Here is an 18,166-nt window from a genome sequence, read left to right as displayed (position 1 = left end):
GAGCTGCAAAAGGCTTTTAAGTGGCCTCCTAGTTTCCACTCTTTTTCTTCTCCGATTCATTTAAAATTCAGCCTAATCAAGATACTCCCCTACTGAAAAGACTTTAATGGATTTTCATTGCTTTTGAGATTTCTTTTTAAAATTTTTTTATTGAACATTAAATATTTATTGAATACCAACAATGGGCTCAAGCATGGCACACTGGTCCTTCATAGCAGGGCCCTTTTAAATAATAACTCCTCAAAATATCCTTTGCTCTGGTAATTTCATTTTTTCTCAGTTGCCTGAATACCGTATGATCTTCCCTATCTCCTCATACCTTTTCAGTCACTGTACTCTGCTTAGATGCCCCTCCTTCCCTTTGTTTATATGGTAATGTCCTACTCATCCTTCAAGACCCAGGCTGAATCTAACCTTAATTCTGAAGATTTCCTAATTTCCTGAATCTTTCTTCACCCTCCCCCAACACACACAAAAAGGTTATTACTCTCATTTCTGCTTTCCCAACGCACTTTGTATGATTTCTTTTTTATAGTATTTGTCCTGTTGTAGTTATTTGTATACATTCAGTATCAACAAGAAACAGTTTTTCCAAGGGAAAGATTGTGTTGAAGTAGGGGTTGGTTATAAGTAGATTGCAATATCATTTATTTACCGAATGGCTTCCAGATAAAAAATATGATTCTAGTTTGGAGAATTATTAGCTTCCATTGTGACAGGAGTTTCCTTTTTTCTGATATATGTGACCATTGGTTGAGATATGATTCTTATGTTGCCTTGTAGAACAATCATGTTACTATTAAACTATTGGAGCCCAATATTACAGCCATCGGTAGCATCTGTGTCACAGAAGATTGTTATAAATCAGGTTTTATGGCAAATATAACTTAACGACTTTGGGTAAAGTATAACATTTCACTCATATAAACCAAAATGTCAGTGCTCTATTGAGTCCTCTACGTTATAATGTCATTTGAGTAAAAATCCACCTTTTTTACAATAATTGAGGATCTCTAAAATACTTTTCTATCCATTTGTTAGTACTGAATCAATCAAGTCTGAATAGGAGGCTCCAACTCCGCTCTAGTACTTCCACATTTCTGACCTTTGTTTTGCTTAATATTTATTGATGATTTATTGCCATATGCATTATAATTTGCATTAGTATATTTCGAAGATATTTTAATTGAATACATTTATTTTTATAACTCATACCTGAAGAATACAGCTTTAATTTTAACCACATCATGAAATGCTTATAGCTTATCAATGGCTGGTATGAATCCAATACCATCTTTATTATGAGTACATTTTTTATTACTATTGATAGAATTAAGCCACATTTTCTTTTTCTTTTCTTTTCTTTTTTTGAGACTGAGTCTTGCTCTGTTGCCCAGGCTGGAGTGCAGTGGCACGATCTCAGCTCATTGCCACCTCTGCCTCCCGGATTCATACCATTCTCCTGCCTCAGCCTCCTGAGTAGCTGGGACTACAGGTGCTCACCACCACACCTGGCTAATTTTTTGTAGTTTTACTAGATACAAGGTTTCACCATGTTGGTCAGGCTGGTCTCGAACTCTTGACCTTAAATGATCCATCCGCCTTGGCCTCCCAAAGCGCTAGGATTTATAGGCATTAGCCACCACACCCAGACAAGCAGCATTTTCAGTGGAGAAAATGCACATTGTAATACCACAACTCCAGAGATTATCAGACATACAATATGGAGTTTCCTACTCCTTTGCCTGAGACATAGTGAGCCATTGTTACTCAGAAAATGTTTCCTGTAAGTCTTTTGAAACAGAAAAAAAAAGGTGGGCAATCACTGTTACAGAAGTGATATTAGTAGCTCTGTCAGAACAGTGTAATTTGCTAACCCTTATAATTTTCAGTGCAAAGAGTTGCAGCTGGGATGATAAGAGCCTTTCCTAGTTATGTATTTTCAAACTACTTTTGTAATGGAAAATAATATCACTTTTATTACTGAGAAGTAGTTTTTGGATGCCAGGTAGATATAGGACACTGGTTTTCATACTAGGTAACTCACAGAATAACAGTAACTTTAATGGAAACTAGAAATTCAGAGTGGGGAGATAGTTTGGGGGATAGAGGGATAATGAATTCGGTTTTAACCATTTCAAACTCAATGTATACAAAGGTTAAGTCTATGTTTTCTCTTTTATTTCTCATCCTTCATGGCTTCCTTAGGGAATAAGGTGGATTGGTGCTTACCATCATTCCAAACCCTTCTAATGTGCTTTTCTTTATTGCAGAGGCTAAAAAGATAAAATCTACATTTCTCAGACTTCTTTGCAGCTAAGATTGAAAAGCATTCAACATGATTGACAAGGCAGAAGGGAGGCAGCGTTCATTCTTATGCTGCCTTTGTTTTTGTTTGTTTGTTTGTTTGTTTGTTTTTTAAACTCCATTGAGAGGGGGTCTGGCTATGTTACCCAGGCTGGTCTCAAACTCCCGGGCTTAAGTGATTGTCCCACCTCAGCCTTCTGAGTACCTAGAATTAACAGATGTGAGCCACTGCACCAGGCAACCTTTGGTTTTCTAACCAATAAAAAGGCATGTGTGGCTTGTAGGCATCTAATTTTTCTGTGGCAATGTTATCAGAAGTCCCAATGTCTGATCACTAACTTCATGGGTATTGATAGTCAAGTCACAGACATCAGTTTGCTGGTGCATATCATCATATCATTTTAGGTAAGGTGTGACTCTGGAGCCAGAAGCAGTAAGGAGGCTTTCTGCTCATGAGAGGATTCTTTTTTTTCTTTTTTCTTTTCTTTTCTTTTTTTTTTTTTTTGAGACAAAGTCTAGCTGTGTCCTGCAGGCTGGAGTGCAGTGGCACCATCTTGGCTCACTGTAACCTCCGCCTCCTGAGTTCGAGTCTCATGCCTCAGCCACCTGAGTAGCTGGGATTATAGTGTGCCCCTACTACTGTATAAGTATAGAACAAGCTACCATTATTCTGTGAGTTACCTAGTATGAAAACTAGTGTCCTGTATTTACCTGGCATCCAAAAACTACTTCTCAGTAACAAAAGTGATATTTTCCACCACAGAAATAGTTTGAAAATACATAACTAGGAAAGGCTCTTATCATCCCAGATGCAACTCTTTGTATTGAAAATTATAAGGGTTAGCAAATTAAACTGTTCTGACAGAGCTACTAATATCACTTCTGTAACAATGATTGCCTTGCTAATTTTTGTATTTTTAGTAGAGATGAGGTTTCACCATATTGGCCAGGCTGGTCTCCAACTCCTGGCCTCAAGAAATTTGCCTATCTCAGCCTCCCAAAGTGCTGGAATTAAACATGAGCTGCCATACCCGGACTCATTGGAGAATTCTTATTTGTGGTGACTGATAGAGCAGGAGTATCATCCTCTCAAACACTGCCACTTTAAGTTCCAGCTCCCTTTCTAGCCTCATGCATTTCAAGGAGATCACTTCTCTTCTAACTACAAGCAGCCAGGAGGAGCAAACAGTAAAACAGATAAGACTGCTTGGGCACAGAGGGAGGTGGGGGGAAAGTCTCTTGGGTAACTGCCAGACTTCACCCTCATACAGTGGGCCCAGTAAAACAGTGGGTCTTAATAAGCACATTCCTTTCCCTTCAGGTGCACTAAGATAGGGAAGCTAAAAGCAGACTTGGGGGAGTATACCTGCAGCACAGAAAGACGTATGGGAACAGACACACAAGTCTTCCTCCCAGATAATCATAGCAAAGAGACACAGAAGCAGTACAAGCCTCTGATAAACTCTCCTACCCTAAATCCTTCAAAACCCTTAGTCTGTAAGAGAGTGTGCCTCTGACCTAACTTGGCCAGAAGCCCTCTTGGGTTTTCTCTAAAATAAACCTGTCTTTGACTGTCAAGTCACTTTTTGTGTTTCTTTCCTCTTTCTTTAATTCTTACAGTGATTTCCATGACATGGCAGCTTTGTAATTGTGGTGGCTTCCTGATTGCATGATGTCAGTATGATCTTGGAGACATAAGCATGAATGTCAGCTTCTCAATTTTTCTATTTGTTTTATGACTGTAGAAACATCAGCTGCCTCTTAATGGCTTAGTTCTTTAATGTGCATTTGGGAATTATTCCTGAAAGTCCAAAATACATGGTTTCTTCATCCTCTCAAGAATTTTATGAGCTGTTAAATGCAGGTAGCAGATCCCTTTTTGCCAAAACTAGCCATCACAAATTGTCTTTTTTTTTTTTTTTTTGAAATGGAATCTCACTCTGTTGCCTTGTCTAGAGTGCAGTGGTGCAATCTCGGTTCACTGCAGCCTCCGTCTCCCAGGTTCAGGTGATTCTTCTGCCTCAGCTTCCCGAATAACTGGAATTACAGGCATGTGCCACCATGCCTGGCTAATTGTTTTTGTGTTTTTAGTAGAGACAGGGTTTCTCCACGTTGGTCAGGCTGGTCTCAAACTCCTGACCTCAGGTGATCTGCCCATCTCGGCCTCCCAAAGTGCTGGAATTACAGGCGTGAGCCACCGTGCCTGGCTACAAATTTTCTTCTATGTAATTGAACCCTGATGACCACAGTTCCCCATAGTCTATAGGATAAGTGAAAAGTTATCCTGACATTGAAGTTGCCACATAATCTAGTTCCATTCTGTCAACATGAACACTTTTAAAATTTTTATTGTTAGTTTAAGAGAAGGAGTCTTGCTCTATTGCCTAGGTAGAGTGCCATGGTGCAAACTCCTGGGCCCAAGCAATCCTCCCACCTCAGCCTCCTGAGTAGCTGAAACTAGTCACATGCAATCACACCTAGCTAAATTTTTTAATTTTTGATTTTTTGTTGAGACTGGGTCTCACTGTGTTGCCCAGGCTGGTTGTGAACTCCTGGCCTCAAGTGATCTTGCTGCCTTGGCTTCCCAAAATGTTGGGATTACAGACATGAGCCACTGTGCCTGGCCACACTTTTCAGTATAAGTCAGGTTTTCTCTGTGTCAACAGCACATCATTTCTGCCCTGTGTCTTTGCTTCTAGTTTATCTTCCTTATTGTCTCTTACTTTTAGGTGAATGATGGAGCCTTCGGAAAAACAAAACCAAACAACTCTTACTTTAGGTACTATCTGCAAGTTACCATTTTGGTATTTTATGTTTATGAGTTTCTATAGACACTTGAATTTACAAATATGTTATATATCCTATGCCACATATACTTAATTTAAAATGACCCAAGCTTAGAAAGTAGTATAACAATTCACCAAAAGATGCTCACTCTGTATCATAAGTTACAGCTGAGAAGAAGGCAGGCACTATTCAAACTATTCTTGATAGCTTTCTTTTTTTTTAGAAAGAACTTAAGCATGTTTCCTGTCAGGAGCCAAAAATAAAAAAAGAGAAAAGAAAACTGAGAACTAAAGCATTTTAATGATCAATGTTTCTAATGCTTTGAGTTAAAATGTGCTAAATATTAGTTTTACTATTTTTTCTTTTCCCCATAAATTTATAACTGACAGTAAGAGACATGTCAATATTTTGATAATTTTTTTTTTTTTTTTTTTTTTTTTTTTTTTTTTTTTTTTTGAGACTGAATCTCACTCTGTTGCCCAGGCTGGAGTACAGTGGCATGATCTCGGCTCACTGCAGCCTCTGCCTCCCAGGTTCAAGCAATTCCTTTGCCTCAGCCTCCTGAGTAGCTGGTATTACTGGCGCTCACCACCACTCCTGACTATTTTTGTATCTTTATTTTTATTTTTTTTGAGACAGAGTCTCGCTATGTTGCCCAGGTTGGAATGCAGTGGCACAATCTCAGCTCACTGCAAGCTCTGCCTCTCGGGTTCTCGTCATTCTCCTGCCTCAGCCCCCTGAGTAGCTGGGACTACAGGCACCCGCCACCATGTCTGGCTAATTTTTTTGTATTTTTCAGTAGAGACAGGGTTTCACCGTGTTAACCAGGATGGTCTTGATCTCCTGACCTTGTGATCCACCTGCCTCGGCTTCCCAAAGTGCTGGGATTACAGGCGTGCCCAGCTTACTGCTGGGATTACTGCACCCAGCTAATTTTTGTATTTTTAGTAGAGACGGCGTTTCGCCACGTTGGCCAGGCTGATCTTGAACTCCTGACCTCAGGTGATCCATCTGCCTCAGTCTCCCAAAATGCTGGGATTACAGGCGTTAGCTACCGCGTCCAGCTGATACATTTTTTTAAAAAGATCATGAAACAATCAGAATTTTTCCCAAGCAAAGATTGGTTTGCATGGTTTCAGCTTACATGGTCTTTTTTAGGGTCCTGCACTACTTTGCAAAGCAATGACTGTCTGAAATTTAAAAACTGTATCCTACATTACTTGCCAATTTTCACTCAAGGTAATTTAAGTCTTCTCAAGAGTAAAATTATAATGCAGAACCATTTTATTAAGCTTTTGAAAATCTTAATATGTTTTCAATGACAAAATTTCCTTTGTGTGAGTAGAAAATAAGTTGACTAGAAGTAAACTATCCTAGGATGCAGAATGGAGATCTACAGAATAGTGTTATTTGTTGTGATCTTGAGTTAAGAGAAACAATGTGTACATAATAGAATATAACTATAACTAATAAGCAATGATTGACACAAAGGTAATTTAGGAAATGTAAAGATCTGTTTATTTATACAGCACTTTACAATTAAGGACTCATTGCAGACCTTAACAACTCATAGCATTGTAAAACTGTTTTTGTAAACAATGCTGCCACCTACCTGTACATTGCAAGCACACTTTATTAACTTTTCCATTATGATCTACATAGCATAGATAGCATTTCTATTGGAGGATAATTTTTTATCAGAAAAGGATACTTAAATGAATCTCCTTAACAGAGGGACCAACATTTGGCAGTAAGGAGTAAAAGAAAAAAAATTACATTATAAAAAAAACCAAAATCATAAAAATAAGTCTGTTTTATCTTAGCAAATATTGTTATAATTGCAACTATGCTATACTTTTTAGAAGAAATTCATTTTTCATGTATAATTTTTCTGACAAAATTATATGATGCTCTATTTTTCAACTTTTACTTTTACAGAATAAAGTAGATAAAATAATAAATGTTTTTGCAAAAGTTTTTAGAACTTAAGCAATTTTATTAAGGTCAAGTTTCCTCATCATTTTTCTATGAAATATTTCAAACATGCAGAGAAACTGAAAGAGTAATGTTAATAAACATACAATGAACTAGATTCAATAATTGTTAACATTTTGCCATATTTATTTAACTATCTCAGTCTCTTTATGATTAACAATTTCAAAGTACTTACAAATATCACAAGACATTTTACCCCTAAATACTTTGATATGCATATCCTAAGAGTAATGACAAATTACATAAATATAATCACATTATAATACCTAAGAAAACTTTACAATTCTCTAATATCATCTGAAAATTAATTTTTTCATTTTCACTTATTGCTTAATGCTCTTTACAGTTACTTTGTTTTGAACTAGACTCTAATCAAAGTTTACACATTGCATTTGGTTTTCATACAGTGCCTTTGAGTCTCTCTCATTTTCTCTTTCTTTCATTCTCTCTCTCACAGATTTACTGAGGTATAATTTATTGCAAAAGTCACTATTTTGGCCAGGTGTAGTGGCTCATTCCTGTAATCCCAGCAATTGGGAGGCAGAAGCCAGAGGATCATTTGAGCCCAAGAGTTCAAGACCAGCTTGAGCAACATAGGAAGATCCCATCTCTACAAAAAAAAAAAAAATTAGCAGGGTGTGGTGGTGCATGCCTGTGGTCCCAGGTATTCAGAAGCCTGAGGCAGGAGAATCATTTTAGCCCAGGAGGTCAAGGCTGCAGTGGGCCTTGATTGTGCCACTGCACTCCAGCCTGGGCGACTGAGCAAGATCTTTCTCGGAAAAAAAAAAAAAAAAAAAAAAAGTCACCTTTTTTCAGGGGCACAGTTCTAACTAGGAATTTTGACAAATACATATAGCCATGTAACTACCATCATAATCAAGACATAGAATATATTCAGCACTACAAAAAGTTCCCTCATATTCCTTTATAGTCTTTTTCCCCCACCCTCCTCAACCCCTGGTAACCATCGATTTGACTTCTTTTCATACAGTCATTGATGTCCAGCTTCTTTCACTTAGTACAATGCTTTCAAGATTCATCCATATTGTATATCAGTGGTTTGCTTTTATTGCTGAAGAGTATTGCACTGCATTGAGGTACATTTGTACCTCAATGGACAAATGCACATGTTAAGCTGTGGGATGGGAATGAATACAGACTAATTTTTAAGTGGTTAGTTCAGTTGTGAATATTTTTGTGCTAACACTTAATGGAAGACACTTTGATAGTAAATACTCATACCATAATTGTTTGATGGAAATCAAAGATCTAAAACAAAATATTCTTGAAATAATTTTAATATTTACAAATTTTAAATTATCTACCTAAAACCATAAGTAATGAAAAGTTTTTTACTTCTCTTTCAAGACAAATTTCTGGATACTTTATGTTCCCGTATACACATCTAATTATGTATATGTTAATACTTCCGTATACTGATATGTAAGTACACACACACACACACACACACACCCCTTAATTAGGTAAGTAGTTGTGAAAGAAAACTTCAAGATTGCATTAGCAGCTCATAAGAAGTAATCTTGATGTATTTTGGGGGGAGATTTATAAAGACAAACCTGGGTTTTTAAATAAATATTACTCCCCCCCATTAATTAGCAATCCTATTTTAGGATGCAAAAACCATGGTGGGGCTACTAAGCACTACAACAATATGGAAGTAAAACGTTTGTCTGGAAACTGTGGAGTCTCCATAACTGTTTTTATAAGAGTGCTGCTCCATTTTCTTTAGAACAGTTCATCCTCAGCACCCTGTGTGGCCTGCATTCTATAGCAGCACAAGCCATTGCATTTCAAATTTCTCAAAACCCTCTGTGGGACTTAGTTTCCAGTGGAAGCAGGAGGATATAATTTTACATATGGGACTTTACATCTATAATTGTGCTTGCTAAAATTTCTTACCCAGAGGCAAAGAGTGTAGTGATTAAGAGCTCAGTTGTGGAGTCAGAATTCTTGAGATAATATCCCATCCTACCATTTAGTGGTGATGTGATCTTGGGCAAGACACTTATCTCTCTGTGTTTCAGTGCCTTTGTTTATAAAACAGGAATATTAATTGTTCTCTTCAATGCATGCGAAGCATTTACAGAACTGGGCATAGAGTATGCACTCAATAAATGTTAGTGTTTATTACTATCTCTTACAAATGTGACAGTACCAAATTATATATAATGTGGACTGATTGGCAAAACTGTCAAACATAGTAAAAAAGTCTCCATAATGATTCCAATAGCTTTATTATTGAATTCTTACTCTGTTCCAAACATTGTGCTTAGATCTTAACAGGAATTATTCAATTCCAACATCTCAACCACTTAATATTATTCTAATTTGCAGACAAGAGAATTAAGGAACAGATAACTTAGTTGCCCATAATGGCAGAATTAATGGAATGGAGTGCAATTCAGGCCTAATTTCTGTCAGAGTTCATAGTTCCTCTTTCTTTCCTATCAAAAAAATAAATAAAATAAAAAATTGGCTTTCATAGGTGGCAGCATTTGTTAAAGCACTACATGTTTTAAAAATCTATTAGCTCAACTCCTGATTAATGTATTTATTCAATGAGTAAACTACTTTCTGATTAGAATTTTATTGTAATTTTAAATTAAATAATAAAATAAGACACAGCTTCATAGAATCATACACTGGTCAGGTGAGAAGTCTTCAGAGCGTCTAATTTAGACTTCCATTCTATCACTATGGAAACACCCAGAATGGTGCCGAAATTTTGCTCTCTATAACACAGCTAGTCATTGGCTGGCAGGTTTCAGGATTCTGTATAGAATTCTTTTCAGTGCATCATACTTAAATGATAGCTATTTACGTGGGTCATTTGTTGGCAATGCATCATAAAAACATCACCCACATACTTGAAAAAGAATACAAGCCATTATCACCATTATTACACATAATTATTCAATTATTTTCAGAGATGATGGTTAGATGGGTTGGGCCTGGCTGACGAATTTGCATTAGAAAAATCTCTTCAAAAAAAAAGATTCTGTTAAAAAAAAAAAAAGTCTTCAATTTCTACCTCTCATCCTTCCAAGTATTACTTATTATTCTTTAACAGAACTGTTGAGAAGTTTTACATTGGGAACAAGGAGCGGTTCCCATGACCGTGCCTTCCAAATAAAAGCCCACTTCCGCGCCTGTCCCCTACGCGGCGCTGTGGATGGGAGGTGGGAAGAGCAGAGCAGCTAGAGATAGGGCGGGCGGAGCTGCGGGCGGGAGGGCCATTGGCCTAGAGCAAGAAGGGGCGAGCTCACTAACCGCTTGCTTCCTATTGGACGGCGCAGCCCGTTTTGCGCATGTGCGGCCGCGTTCAAACCCATGCAGGCGCTGAGCTTTCTTGTTTGTTGAGGGCGGAGCTAATGGCCGGGAAGTGTTGTTAGCGCGCGCCTTCCGGATCGCGGCGCTCGCGGCCGTCGCCTTCGACTTTGGGGTGTTGCTTGGCCGCCGCCTGGCAGTCTGGCGGTTCATTTCTTGCTCGGTCTCCTGGAGTTGTGGTCCGTGTGGGCTTCCACCTCAGACCCCTGCGCTGGCTCAGCTGGGCCGGAACATGGCTGCGTCGGGTCTGGTAAGTGCGGGCCCTCACGCTCCAGGCAAGCGGTTGAGCGGCTGGCTGGGGACACGGGCGCCCGAGGAGGGGAGAAGGAAATGCTAGGCTGGGGCTGTGGTCCATGAGGGATTTCAGTGGGAAAGCCGCAGGAATTTTTGAAATCAAGTGTGATCGTGTGTCGATAACCGGAGTTAATTTACTGTACTTTTATTATTTCTTAAGTTTTCGTGTATTCATTTCGTCTGTGCCTGCGTCTTACTCTTGAGAGGTGCTCGTGATTTCTGTTGGGGTTTGTTTTCCAGACGGAGTCTCGCTCTATCCCCCAGGCTGGAGTGCAGTGGCGCGATCTTGCTTCTGCTTTTTAGTCTATCTCCAGTTCCTAGGCCTCCAAATACTTTTCTCCCCATGGTAGAAGTATTGAAACGCCTTAAAAATGTGCCTTTGCGTCACACTTGCTAGTTGGGAGAAACAGATTATGTAACAAGTATGTCTCGAAATAGTTTGACGTTTTCAGTTTTTCTGTCAAAATGGTGGCCTTATATGCAGTTCTTGAGGCTGATATATGGAGCATCAGTTATCGACGGTGTTCTGAAAGACAGCTATTAGTTAAAAGGTACAAGCTTTTACCTTTTAAAATGTCATTAGTGAATGACTAATGGGGGCGGCAACTCATATTTTGTTTACATATTTCTGGACTTCTTTGGTGTTCACTATTCTATATTTAATACTTTGGTTATGGTTGCTATATCAAACCCGTATCATTTCTTTTCTAATTTATCTCCTCTTCAAAGAAAATCTTCAGCTTCGATGATCTCCCATTATGTGACGTTATACATATAAACATAAAGAGTTGTACGAAAGAATAATATAATCTGTACTTTTTACTATGAGCACATACATTGTTTACATTATATATGATCAGAAAAAAGCAATAAAGCCATTCTCACTGTGGGGAGAGAAGCGGAATAAAGCTTACTAGATGCCGGCCGTTCAATTTTTAAATGCCTGTCATAACCTTAGAATTGTTTGGAGCCCTTAGAAGATGTTTGGTGTATAGCATGCCCATGCTGGATGAAGTTACTTTGAAAATAAATTTTATTCTGCTATATCTTAAAGAAACCAAATTGATGATTTACTTTTCTTTCAGGATCATCTCAAAAATGGCTACAGAAGAAGATTTTGTCGACCTTCCAGGTGATTTATATACTTAAGCTTTTAAGATTATTTTATTCTCATCGTTAATAGATTTTTAAATGAAGAAAGGAAAAACTATCACCTCTGACTAAAATAATGATTTCTATGCCCACTGATTAAGAGTAGTCATCTTATACTGATGGAATGTTAATGCAAGCAGTGCAATGACTTTATGGCAGTGAAAAAAGAAATTCACCTGATAAAATAGTGGAACCAAGAAGAGGGAGTCTCAGTTCTGACTAAGTGACTGCCATGGAAAAAGCATTTTGTAGAATGAATCAAATGGTAAAATTAGAAGGATGTAGCTTATTCAGTGGGGCAAAAAGAAAAATAATACATGCTGTCATGCATTTATTTGTTGGATGCTTATTTGGGTTGTTTTGGTCCTTCTTTTAGTTGTAAAACCTGTAAAAAGTAAATTTTCTAGTTAAAAATTTACTTGTGAATAACATCTTGTTTATTGAGCTGTGATTTTAGTAGCTCCGATGGGGCACAGAAGTATGTTATTTTGCTTCCAAGAAGCTTTCATTTCCGTTGGGAAGATGTATATGTACATTTGTGAAATACTTTAATGGACAAAAATTAGTACTTATAATACTGAAGTAATGACTTGTGTATCATAGAGAGTATGCCTATATTTAATTAGGCATTAACTTGCACTATAGACAGCCATGTGAGAAATTAGGGATTTCTGTGTTGTTGGTATTAAGAAAAGCTTTAAAGTTGTAGTGTAACTTTGGTGGACCTTGAATAGGTTAGGTATTTAAAGACTAAGATAAATTACATTCCAGACATAGAAAGTAACTTAACAAAGGAACCAAAGTAGGAATACATACATTTGTCGGTAGCAGAGACCTGATTTAAGAAGGTTGAATATGTTGGGTAGAAGTGGAAAACAAGACCGTATGAGTTGGATTGAGCCATAAAATGGATATGTTAGGCTTTAGGTATCTATTGTAGGTTTGAATAAGCTGTCCTACATCATCTGTGGAATAAGGGCTATCTTATGTAAACACACACACACATTTAAAAAAGCAAAGATGTTTGATGTTTACAGAGTAGCTTAAGGAAGGGGTTGTAGTAATCTAGACATGATGGAGGTGCTTTTATGCTAAGGTAATAATGACAAGGGGGAAGAAAAGATGAATTTGATAAACTTTGAAAAAGCTGTTGCCTAGACTAATGTGACCTGTGTTCTAATAGTGACGATGCATTATCACCTTGGAAAATCTGATCTTTCTGGATCTCCTCCTTGAAATAGGTAATGGTAGTGTATTTATAGCTGTAGGTGGTATTTTGGGGTGGTGTCAAGGCCAGAATTTGTAACAGTCATCTATATATATTCTGGTAGAAAACCGGCCACTAATACTAATTAGGTTTACAAACTGAGGTAGGCCATTTGACCAGTTTGGATTTCAGTTAGCCTATCTGCAAAATGAGAGCATAGGATTCAGCTAGTGGTTTTTAACTAGATTTGCACATCAGAATTATCTGCGTCACCCTAGGAAATCTGATTAAATTGGTCTGTGGGAAGTGACCAATTATGTGTATCTCTGCAAAGCTCCAAAAGTAACTTATGCTGCATATATAGTACTTTTCGAGCTCTTAAGAATAATAGGAATGTTGTAGATCAGGGATCAGTAAATTCTGGCTGATAATAGGCCAGCCAAATGTTTTGTCACAGGTTTTGTTTCAATTTTTTTATTGGAACACAGCCATGCCTCTTTGTTTACATACTGTCTGTGGTTGCTTTCCGGCTAGAATGGGAGAGTCGACTGGTTGTGACAGAAACTATGGTTTACAAGCCTAAAATATTTACTATCTGGCCCTTTAAGCAAAAGTTTGTCCACCCTGTTAGAGATGCATGTCAGTTTTTTTACTGATTGAAATCCAGATGTTCTTCAACAGGTAAATGGTTAACACTGTGGTACACATATAGCATGGAACACTACTTGACTCTAAACAGCAATGAAATATTGATACATTCAACTTGGATTGATTTCCGTAGAATTGTGTTGAGTGAAAAAAGCCAAGGCTAAAGGATACATACTGTATGATTCTAGTTATATATGATTTTTTCCAAATGACAGAATTTTAGAAATGGAGGACAGATTAGTGGTTGCCAGAGGTTAGGAATGAGAGGAGGCAGGAAGGAGATGAGAGAAAGGTGGTTATGATTACAAAAGGACAATAGAGGATCTTTGTGATGATGGAACTATTCAGTATCTTGACTCTGGTTGTTTTATCTGAACTTACAGATGTGATACATTGTGTAGAAATAAATACAAACATGAGTATATTCAGAAATGAGTACATGTAGAACTGGAGAAATCAGAATAGCATTGGTAGATTTTATCAGTATCAGTATCCTGATTGTGATAATATGCTATAGTTTTGCAAAATATTAGCACTGAGGAGAACTAGGTAAAGTGAACAAGGGATCTCTATTATGTTGTATAGCTGTGTGTGAATCTACAAGCTCAATATAATTTTTAATTAAAATTTATACTTATTCATAAACTGTTAAGATTAATCAGTGATACTGAATCAAAAATGCATTTGAGAATTTATAGGGAGGAATATGTTATTTGGAGATGTGACTGTAAAGTCTGTTCAAGAAGCATTTCAGGACTGATTGGATTCATTCAAAAAATTTGTGTTTTTGAGATACAGCAGTAATCTAAAACAGCTTTAGACATGGCTGTTCAACTAAGAAATATTAATTATTAATGTAGATTATATACTAATTCTTATTAGGAAGGAAAGAGTTCACGTCAGGGAATGTATAGACCCTCAAGTACTTGTTTTGTCTTCAGGTAGTGAAGATATTTTACATATTAAGTAAATTAATATTTTATAATGAGATGTGGAATTTTCAACTAGATGGTAATATAAAGAAATATCTTCTGAAAATGATAGGCTGTATTTTTCCTTTCTTTATTAGGGCACGTGACATTAACACACAGCAAGGCCAGAATGTTCTGGAAATCTTACAAGACTGTTTTGAAGAACAAAGTAAGGCTTCATTTCAAGATGGAATTTGAGGGTTAGATGGATGAAAATATGAATTTGTCATGGTAATTAATATCAAATGCAGCAAATATGTTCTAGGGTTTAAATATATGTAAAATATTTTCCCTGGTATTTTGAGTTCATATGCAATCCTTTGTGTACCTTCTGGTATACTTAGGGTAATACTTACAAAAATAATAATTTGGCAATAATTTGTCATCCCCTTTAGTTCACATTAGATTACTGTAATCTAGAAGTCCATACATAATTATACATAAGAAAAAGTATTTTATTATTTATTTATTTATTGAGATATAGTCTTGCTGTGTCACCCAAGCTGTAGTACAGTGGCGCTATCTCAACTTACTGCAACCTTTGTCTCCCAGGTTCAAGTGATTCTTGTTCCTCAGCCTTCCAAGTAGCTGGGATTACAGGTGTGTGCCACAAAGCCTGGCTAATTTTTGTATTTGTTAGCAGAGATCAGGTTTCACCATGTTGGCCAGGCTGGTCTTGAACTCCTGCCCTTCAGTAATCTGCCCTCTTCAGCCTCCCAAAGTATTGGGATTACAGGCATGATCCACTGCTTCCAGCCAGAAAAAATAGATAGTGAAAACAGATGTGTAGAATTGTTGGGATCGCTGGAGAATTTGAGATAATCTTTGATGATTTACATATCTGTTTAAGGAAGTCTTAAATTACTGCAAAAACTTTTCCTGTTGCTGATTAGCATCAGCAGGTATTGGAATAAGAGAATAAGCCACCCAAAGAATAGGGGCAGGTGATAGAAAAGAATGCTTTCTGTACAAGCTCTGAAAGAAGAACTGGCATATATTGATACTTCAGGTGTTTTGTTTGCTTTTCTCATTTCCTGATGCTTCTCAGGAACATTTGAATCTTGAACTGAGGTCTCTACTTGATTGAAGCTAATTGTGGTCAGTGAGTCAACAGATGGTTCTTCACATGTCATATACAGCTACTTTTAATTCTAACTAATAGATATTACACTATATCTTGTTTTTGAAAATTTCATACTTTTGTTTTAGGTCTTGCCAATGATTTTAGTACAAATTCTACAAAATCAGTGCTTTATTCCACACACAAAATAAAAGACACTTGTATTCAGTCACGAAGCAAAGAGGTAAGTGATGAAGAAGAGCTGGTATAGGTTTAATATTTTAATCAATAAAGGTATACACAGTATACTTATGTATATTTTAGTTGTTTGTAAGTCTTATTCTTGAAAGGGAATTCTATATTCCCATTGACTTTCTGTAAAATTTGGAGGTATTTTGTGAAAAGTTTTATTTGATATTTTCTGTGTTGGAATTGGGGTTATGGGAATTAGAATTATCAAATTATAACAAACATTTTCACTTCCCTAAAATAATACTCAAATTAGGTTTTTAGGAAAATGGGCAGCAATCGAAGTTGCTAATCAGGTTGACAGGGTTGGTTATATTCTAATAAATGAAGGTACTTCATTGCTATACGGGGAAATCAATCTTGTATTGATTATATATTTTAATTGCTGTTAGTTTGATCAGAAATAAAGTATTGGTTGACTTAACTATACTAAATAGCAGACTTTCAAATAAAGCATTTGAAGCTAATCTAAGGCAAATTATTCAAAAGCACAGTACTAATTAGAAAAATCATATAGTGCTAGAAATAACATTTACTAGAAAACTGTAAAAGGCAATCAACGTATTAAACATATGTAGCCTTTTGGTTCCAAGGAATGAAGACAAAACCATTTCTTTCAGAATTGAGAGGCCTTCTGAAACGTGATAAATTACAGTGGTTTTTGAAAGTTAAAGCAACTTGAGGTTTTCTGGGATAAACTTGACTTGGTCATAAAGTATTAACTTTTTTTGATTAGGTTTGCCTAATAACTGAAGATGTTTGCATCTATGTTTATGAGTAATATTGTCTTTTTTTTTTTTTTTTTTAAATGTTCTTACAGGGCTTTGGTATCAAGGTTATGCTAGAGGTTCCTCTTCTAGGTAGAATGCAGTAAGTCACAGAAGGCTAACACTCCTGCTAAGGCAGCTATTTTAAAAAAAATGGAAACAAATTTTAGAGATATGAGAAGCCATGGAAACAATAAAGGCTAGCAAAATATAGTCTATAGCTAATTTTCTCTCCTTCTGAGGCAAAATTCTTCTCTCCTGTGTCCCGTTACTTATGGAGGTTTTCCACTCTGGCTGGTAGGTACAGGCATTATTCTAGGTCCTTTGTAACTGGGAGGATATTCCCCCTCAAGGCTTCGGGTGGTTCTTTCTCTGGTTTTCCTACAACACTTTATCTGATCAATATTTGATTGAATGCCTGGGAGAGATCTGCACATTCTGCAGTTTTCTCTATGTAACTGTCTCCTGTCCAGTACTTTACCCTGCAAATTCTAACCACTTTCGTCTTCCTGAATCCTCAGCTTTGGCTCCTCAACTGAGGATTTCTCCTGTGTGTCACATCCTGGAAATGAGTGATGAGAGGGTTCACCTCGTTTGTTTACCATCTCAAGAATCATTCTTTTTGGTTTTTCAGTTTCATATTTCTTGAGAATCTTGTGTATTTTTTCTTTTTTTAAAATCGATTCAGGCAGGAGGGTAAATCTGGTCCCTTTTAAGACATTTTGAAAATTTATACATTGAAGTCATGTAAGACAAAGAGAGAGCAAGACTCTGTGCTCTAAAGCCAAGGTCCACTGCAATGACTTCTAAATGACTTAGAATGTGTCTGTATATGTCTTATGTCTCTCTTTGTCTTGTGTTTTTACAGTCTTGTTAATGTCTGTGGGATCTACAGTTATATCCCCTTTTTTATTCCTGACATTGGTTATTTATGCCTTATCCTTTTTTTTTTTTTTTAAATTAGATGTAGGGATCTTGGTATGTTGCCCAAGCTGGATTAGAACTCCTGGGCTTAAGTGATCCTCCCTAACCTAAGGAGTAGCTGGGACTACTGCTCATGAGGCACATGCCACTGTGCCTGCTATGCCTTGTCTTTTTCATTGATTAGTTTTGTCAGGGTTTATCAATTTTGGTGTTTCAGAAAACCAAGTTTGGCTTTGTTGGTCCTCTCATTTGATTGTTTTTAGTTTCATTATTTTTTTCTTAATTTTATTTTCATATATTCTTTATTTTATTTTATATTATTAATTTTTTTCTAATCCTTGAGATGGATGCTTCCAAACAACAGAGACTTTGTAGGTGTTCAGGTTTTTTTTCAGGTAGGTCCTTTCCATGCAGCAAGCTTGGCCTAGGCCTTCCACATAAGAAATGGAATTTGTTT

General features: G+C 36.9%; 1 protein-coding gene across 2 annotated transcripts in view; it reads left to right on the top strand.

Moving 5' to 3' along the window:
* Positions 1–10,418: 10,418 nt before the first annotated feature.
* CENPC (centromere protein C) overlaps positions 10,419–18,166 on the top strand; it is a 73,071-nt gene continuing 65,323 nt past the window's right edge. For both annotated transcript variants that reach the window (XR_001882071.1, XM_017855183.1), the window contains exons 1-4: positions 10,419–10,687; positions 11,817–11,863; positions 14,808–14,878; positions 15,919–16,013. Coding sequence is in view for 1 of the 2 variants with exons in the window: in XM_017855183.1 (XP_017710672.1) it covers positions 10,670–10,687; positions 11,817–11,863; positions 14,808–14,878; positions 15,919–16,013 (231 nt within the window). In the remaining variant the exon portion in view is untranslated. The remainder of the gene's footprint in view (positions 10,688–11,816; positions 11,864–14,807; positions 14,879–15,918; positions 16,014–18,166) is intronic.

The sequence above is a fragment of the Rhinopithecus bieti genome, unplaced genomic scaffold, assembly GCF_001698545.2.
Source record: "Rhinopithecus bieti isolate Rb0 unplaced genomic scaffold, ASM169854v2 scaffold_40553, whole genome shotgun sequence".
NCBI lineage: Eukaryota > Metazoa > Chordata > Mammalia > Primates > Cercopithecidae > Rhinopithecus > Rhinopithecus bieti.
Note: the sequence above shows the minus strand (reverse complement) of the source record. Positions and strands in the feature narration are given on the sequence as shown.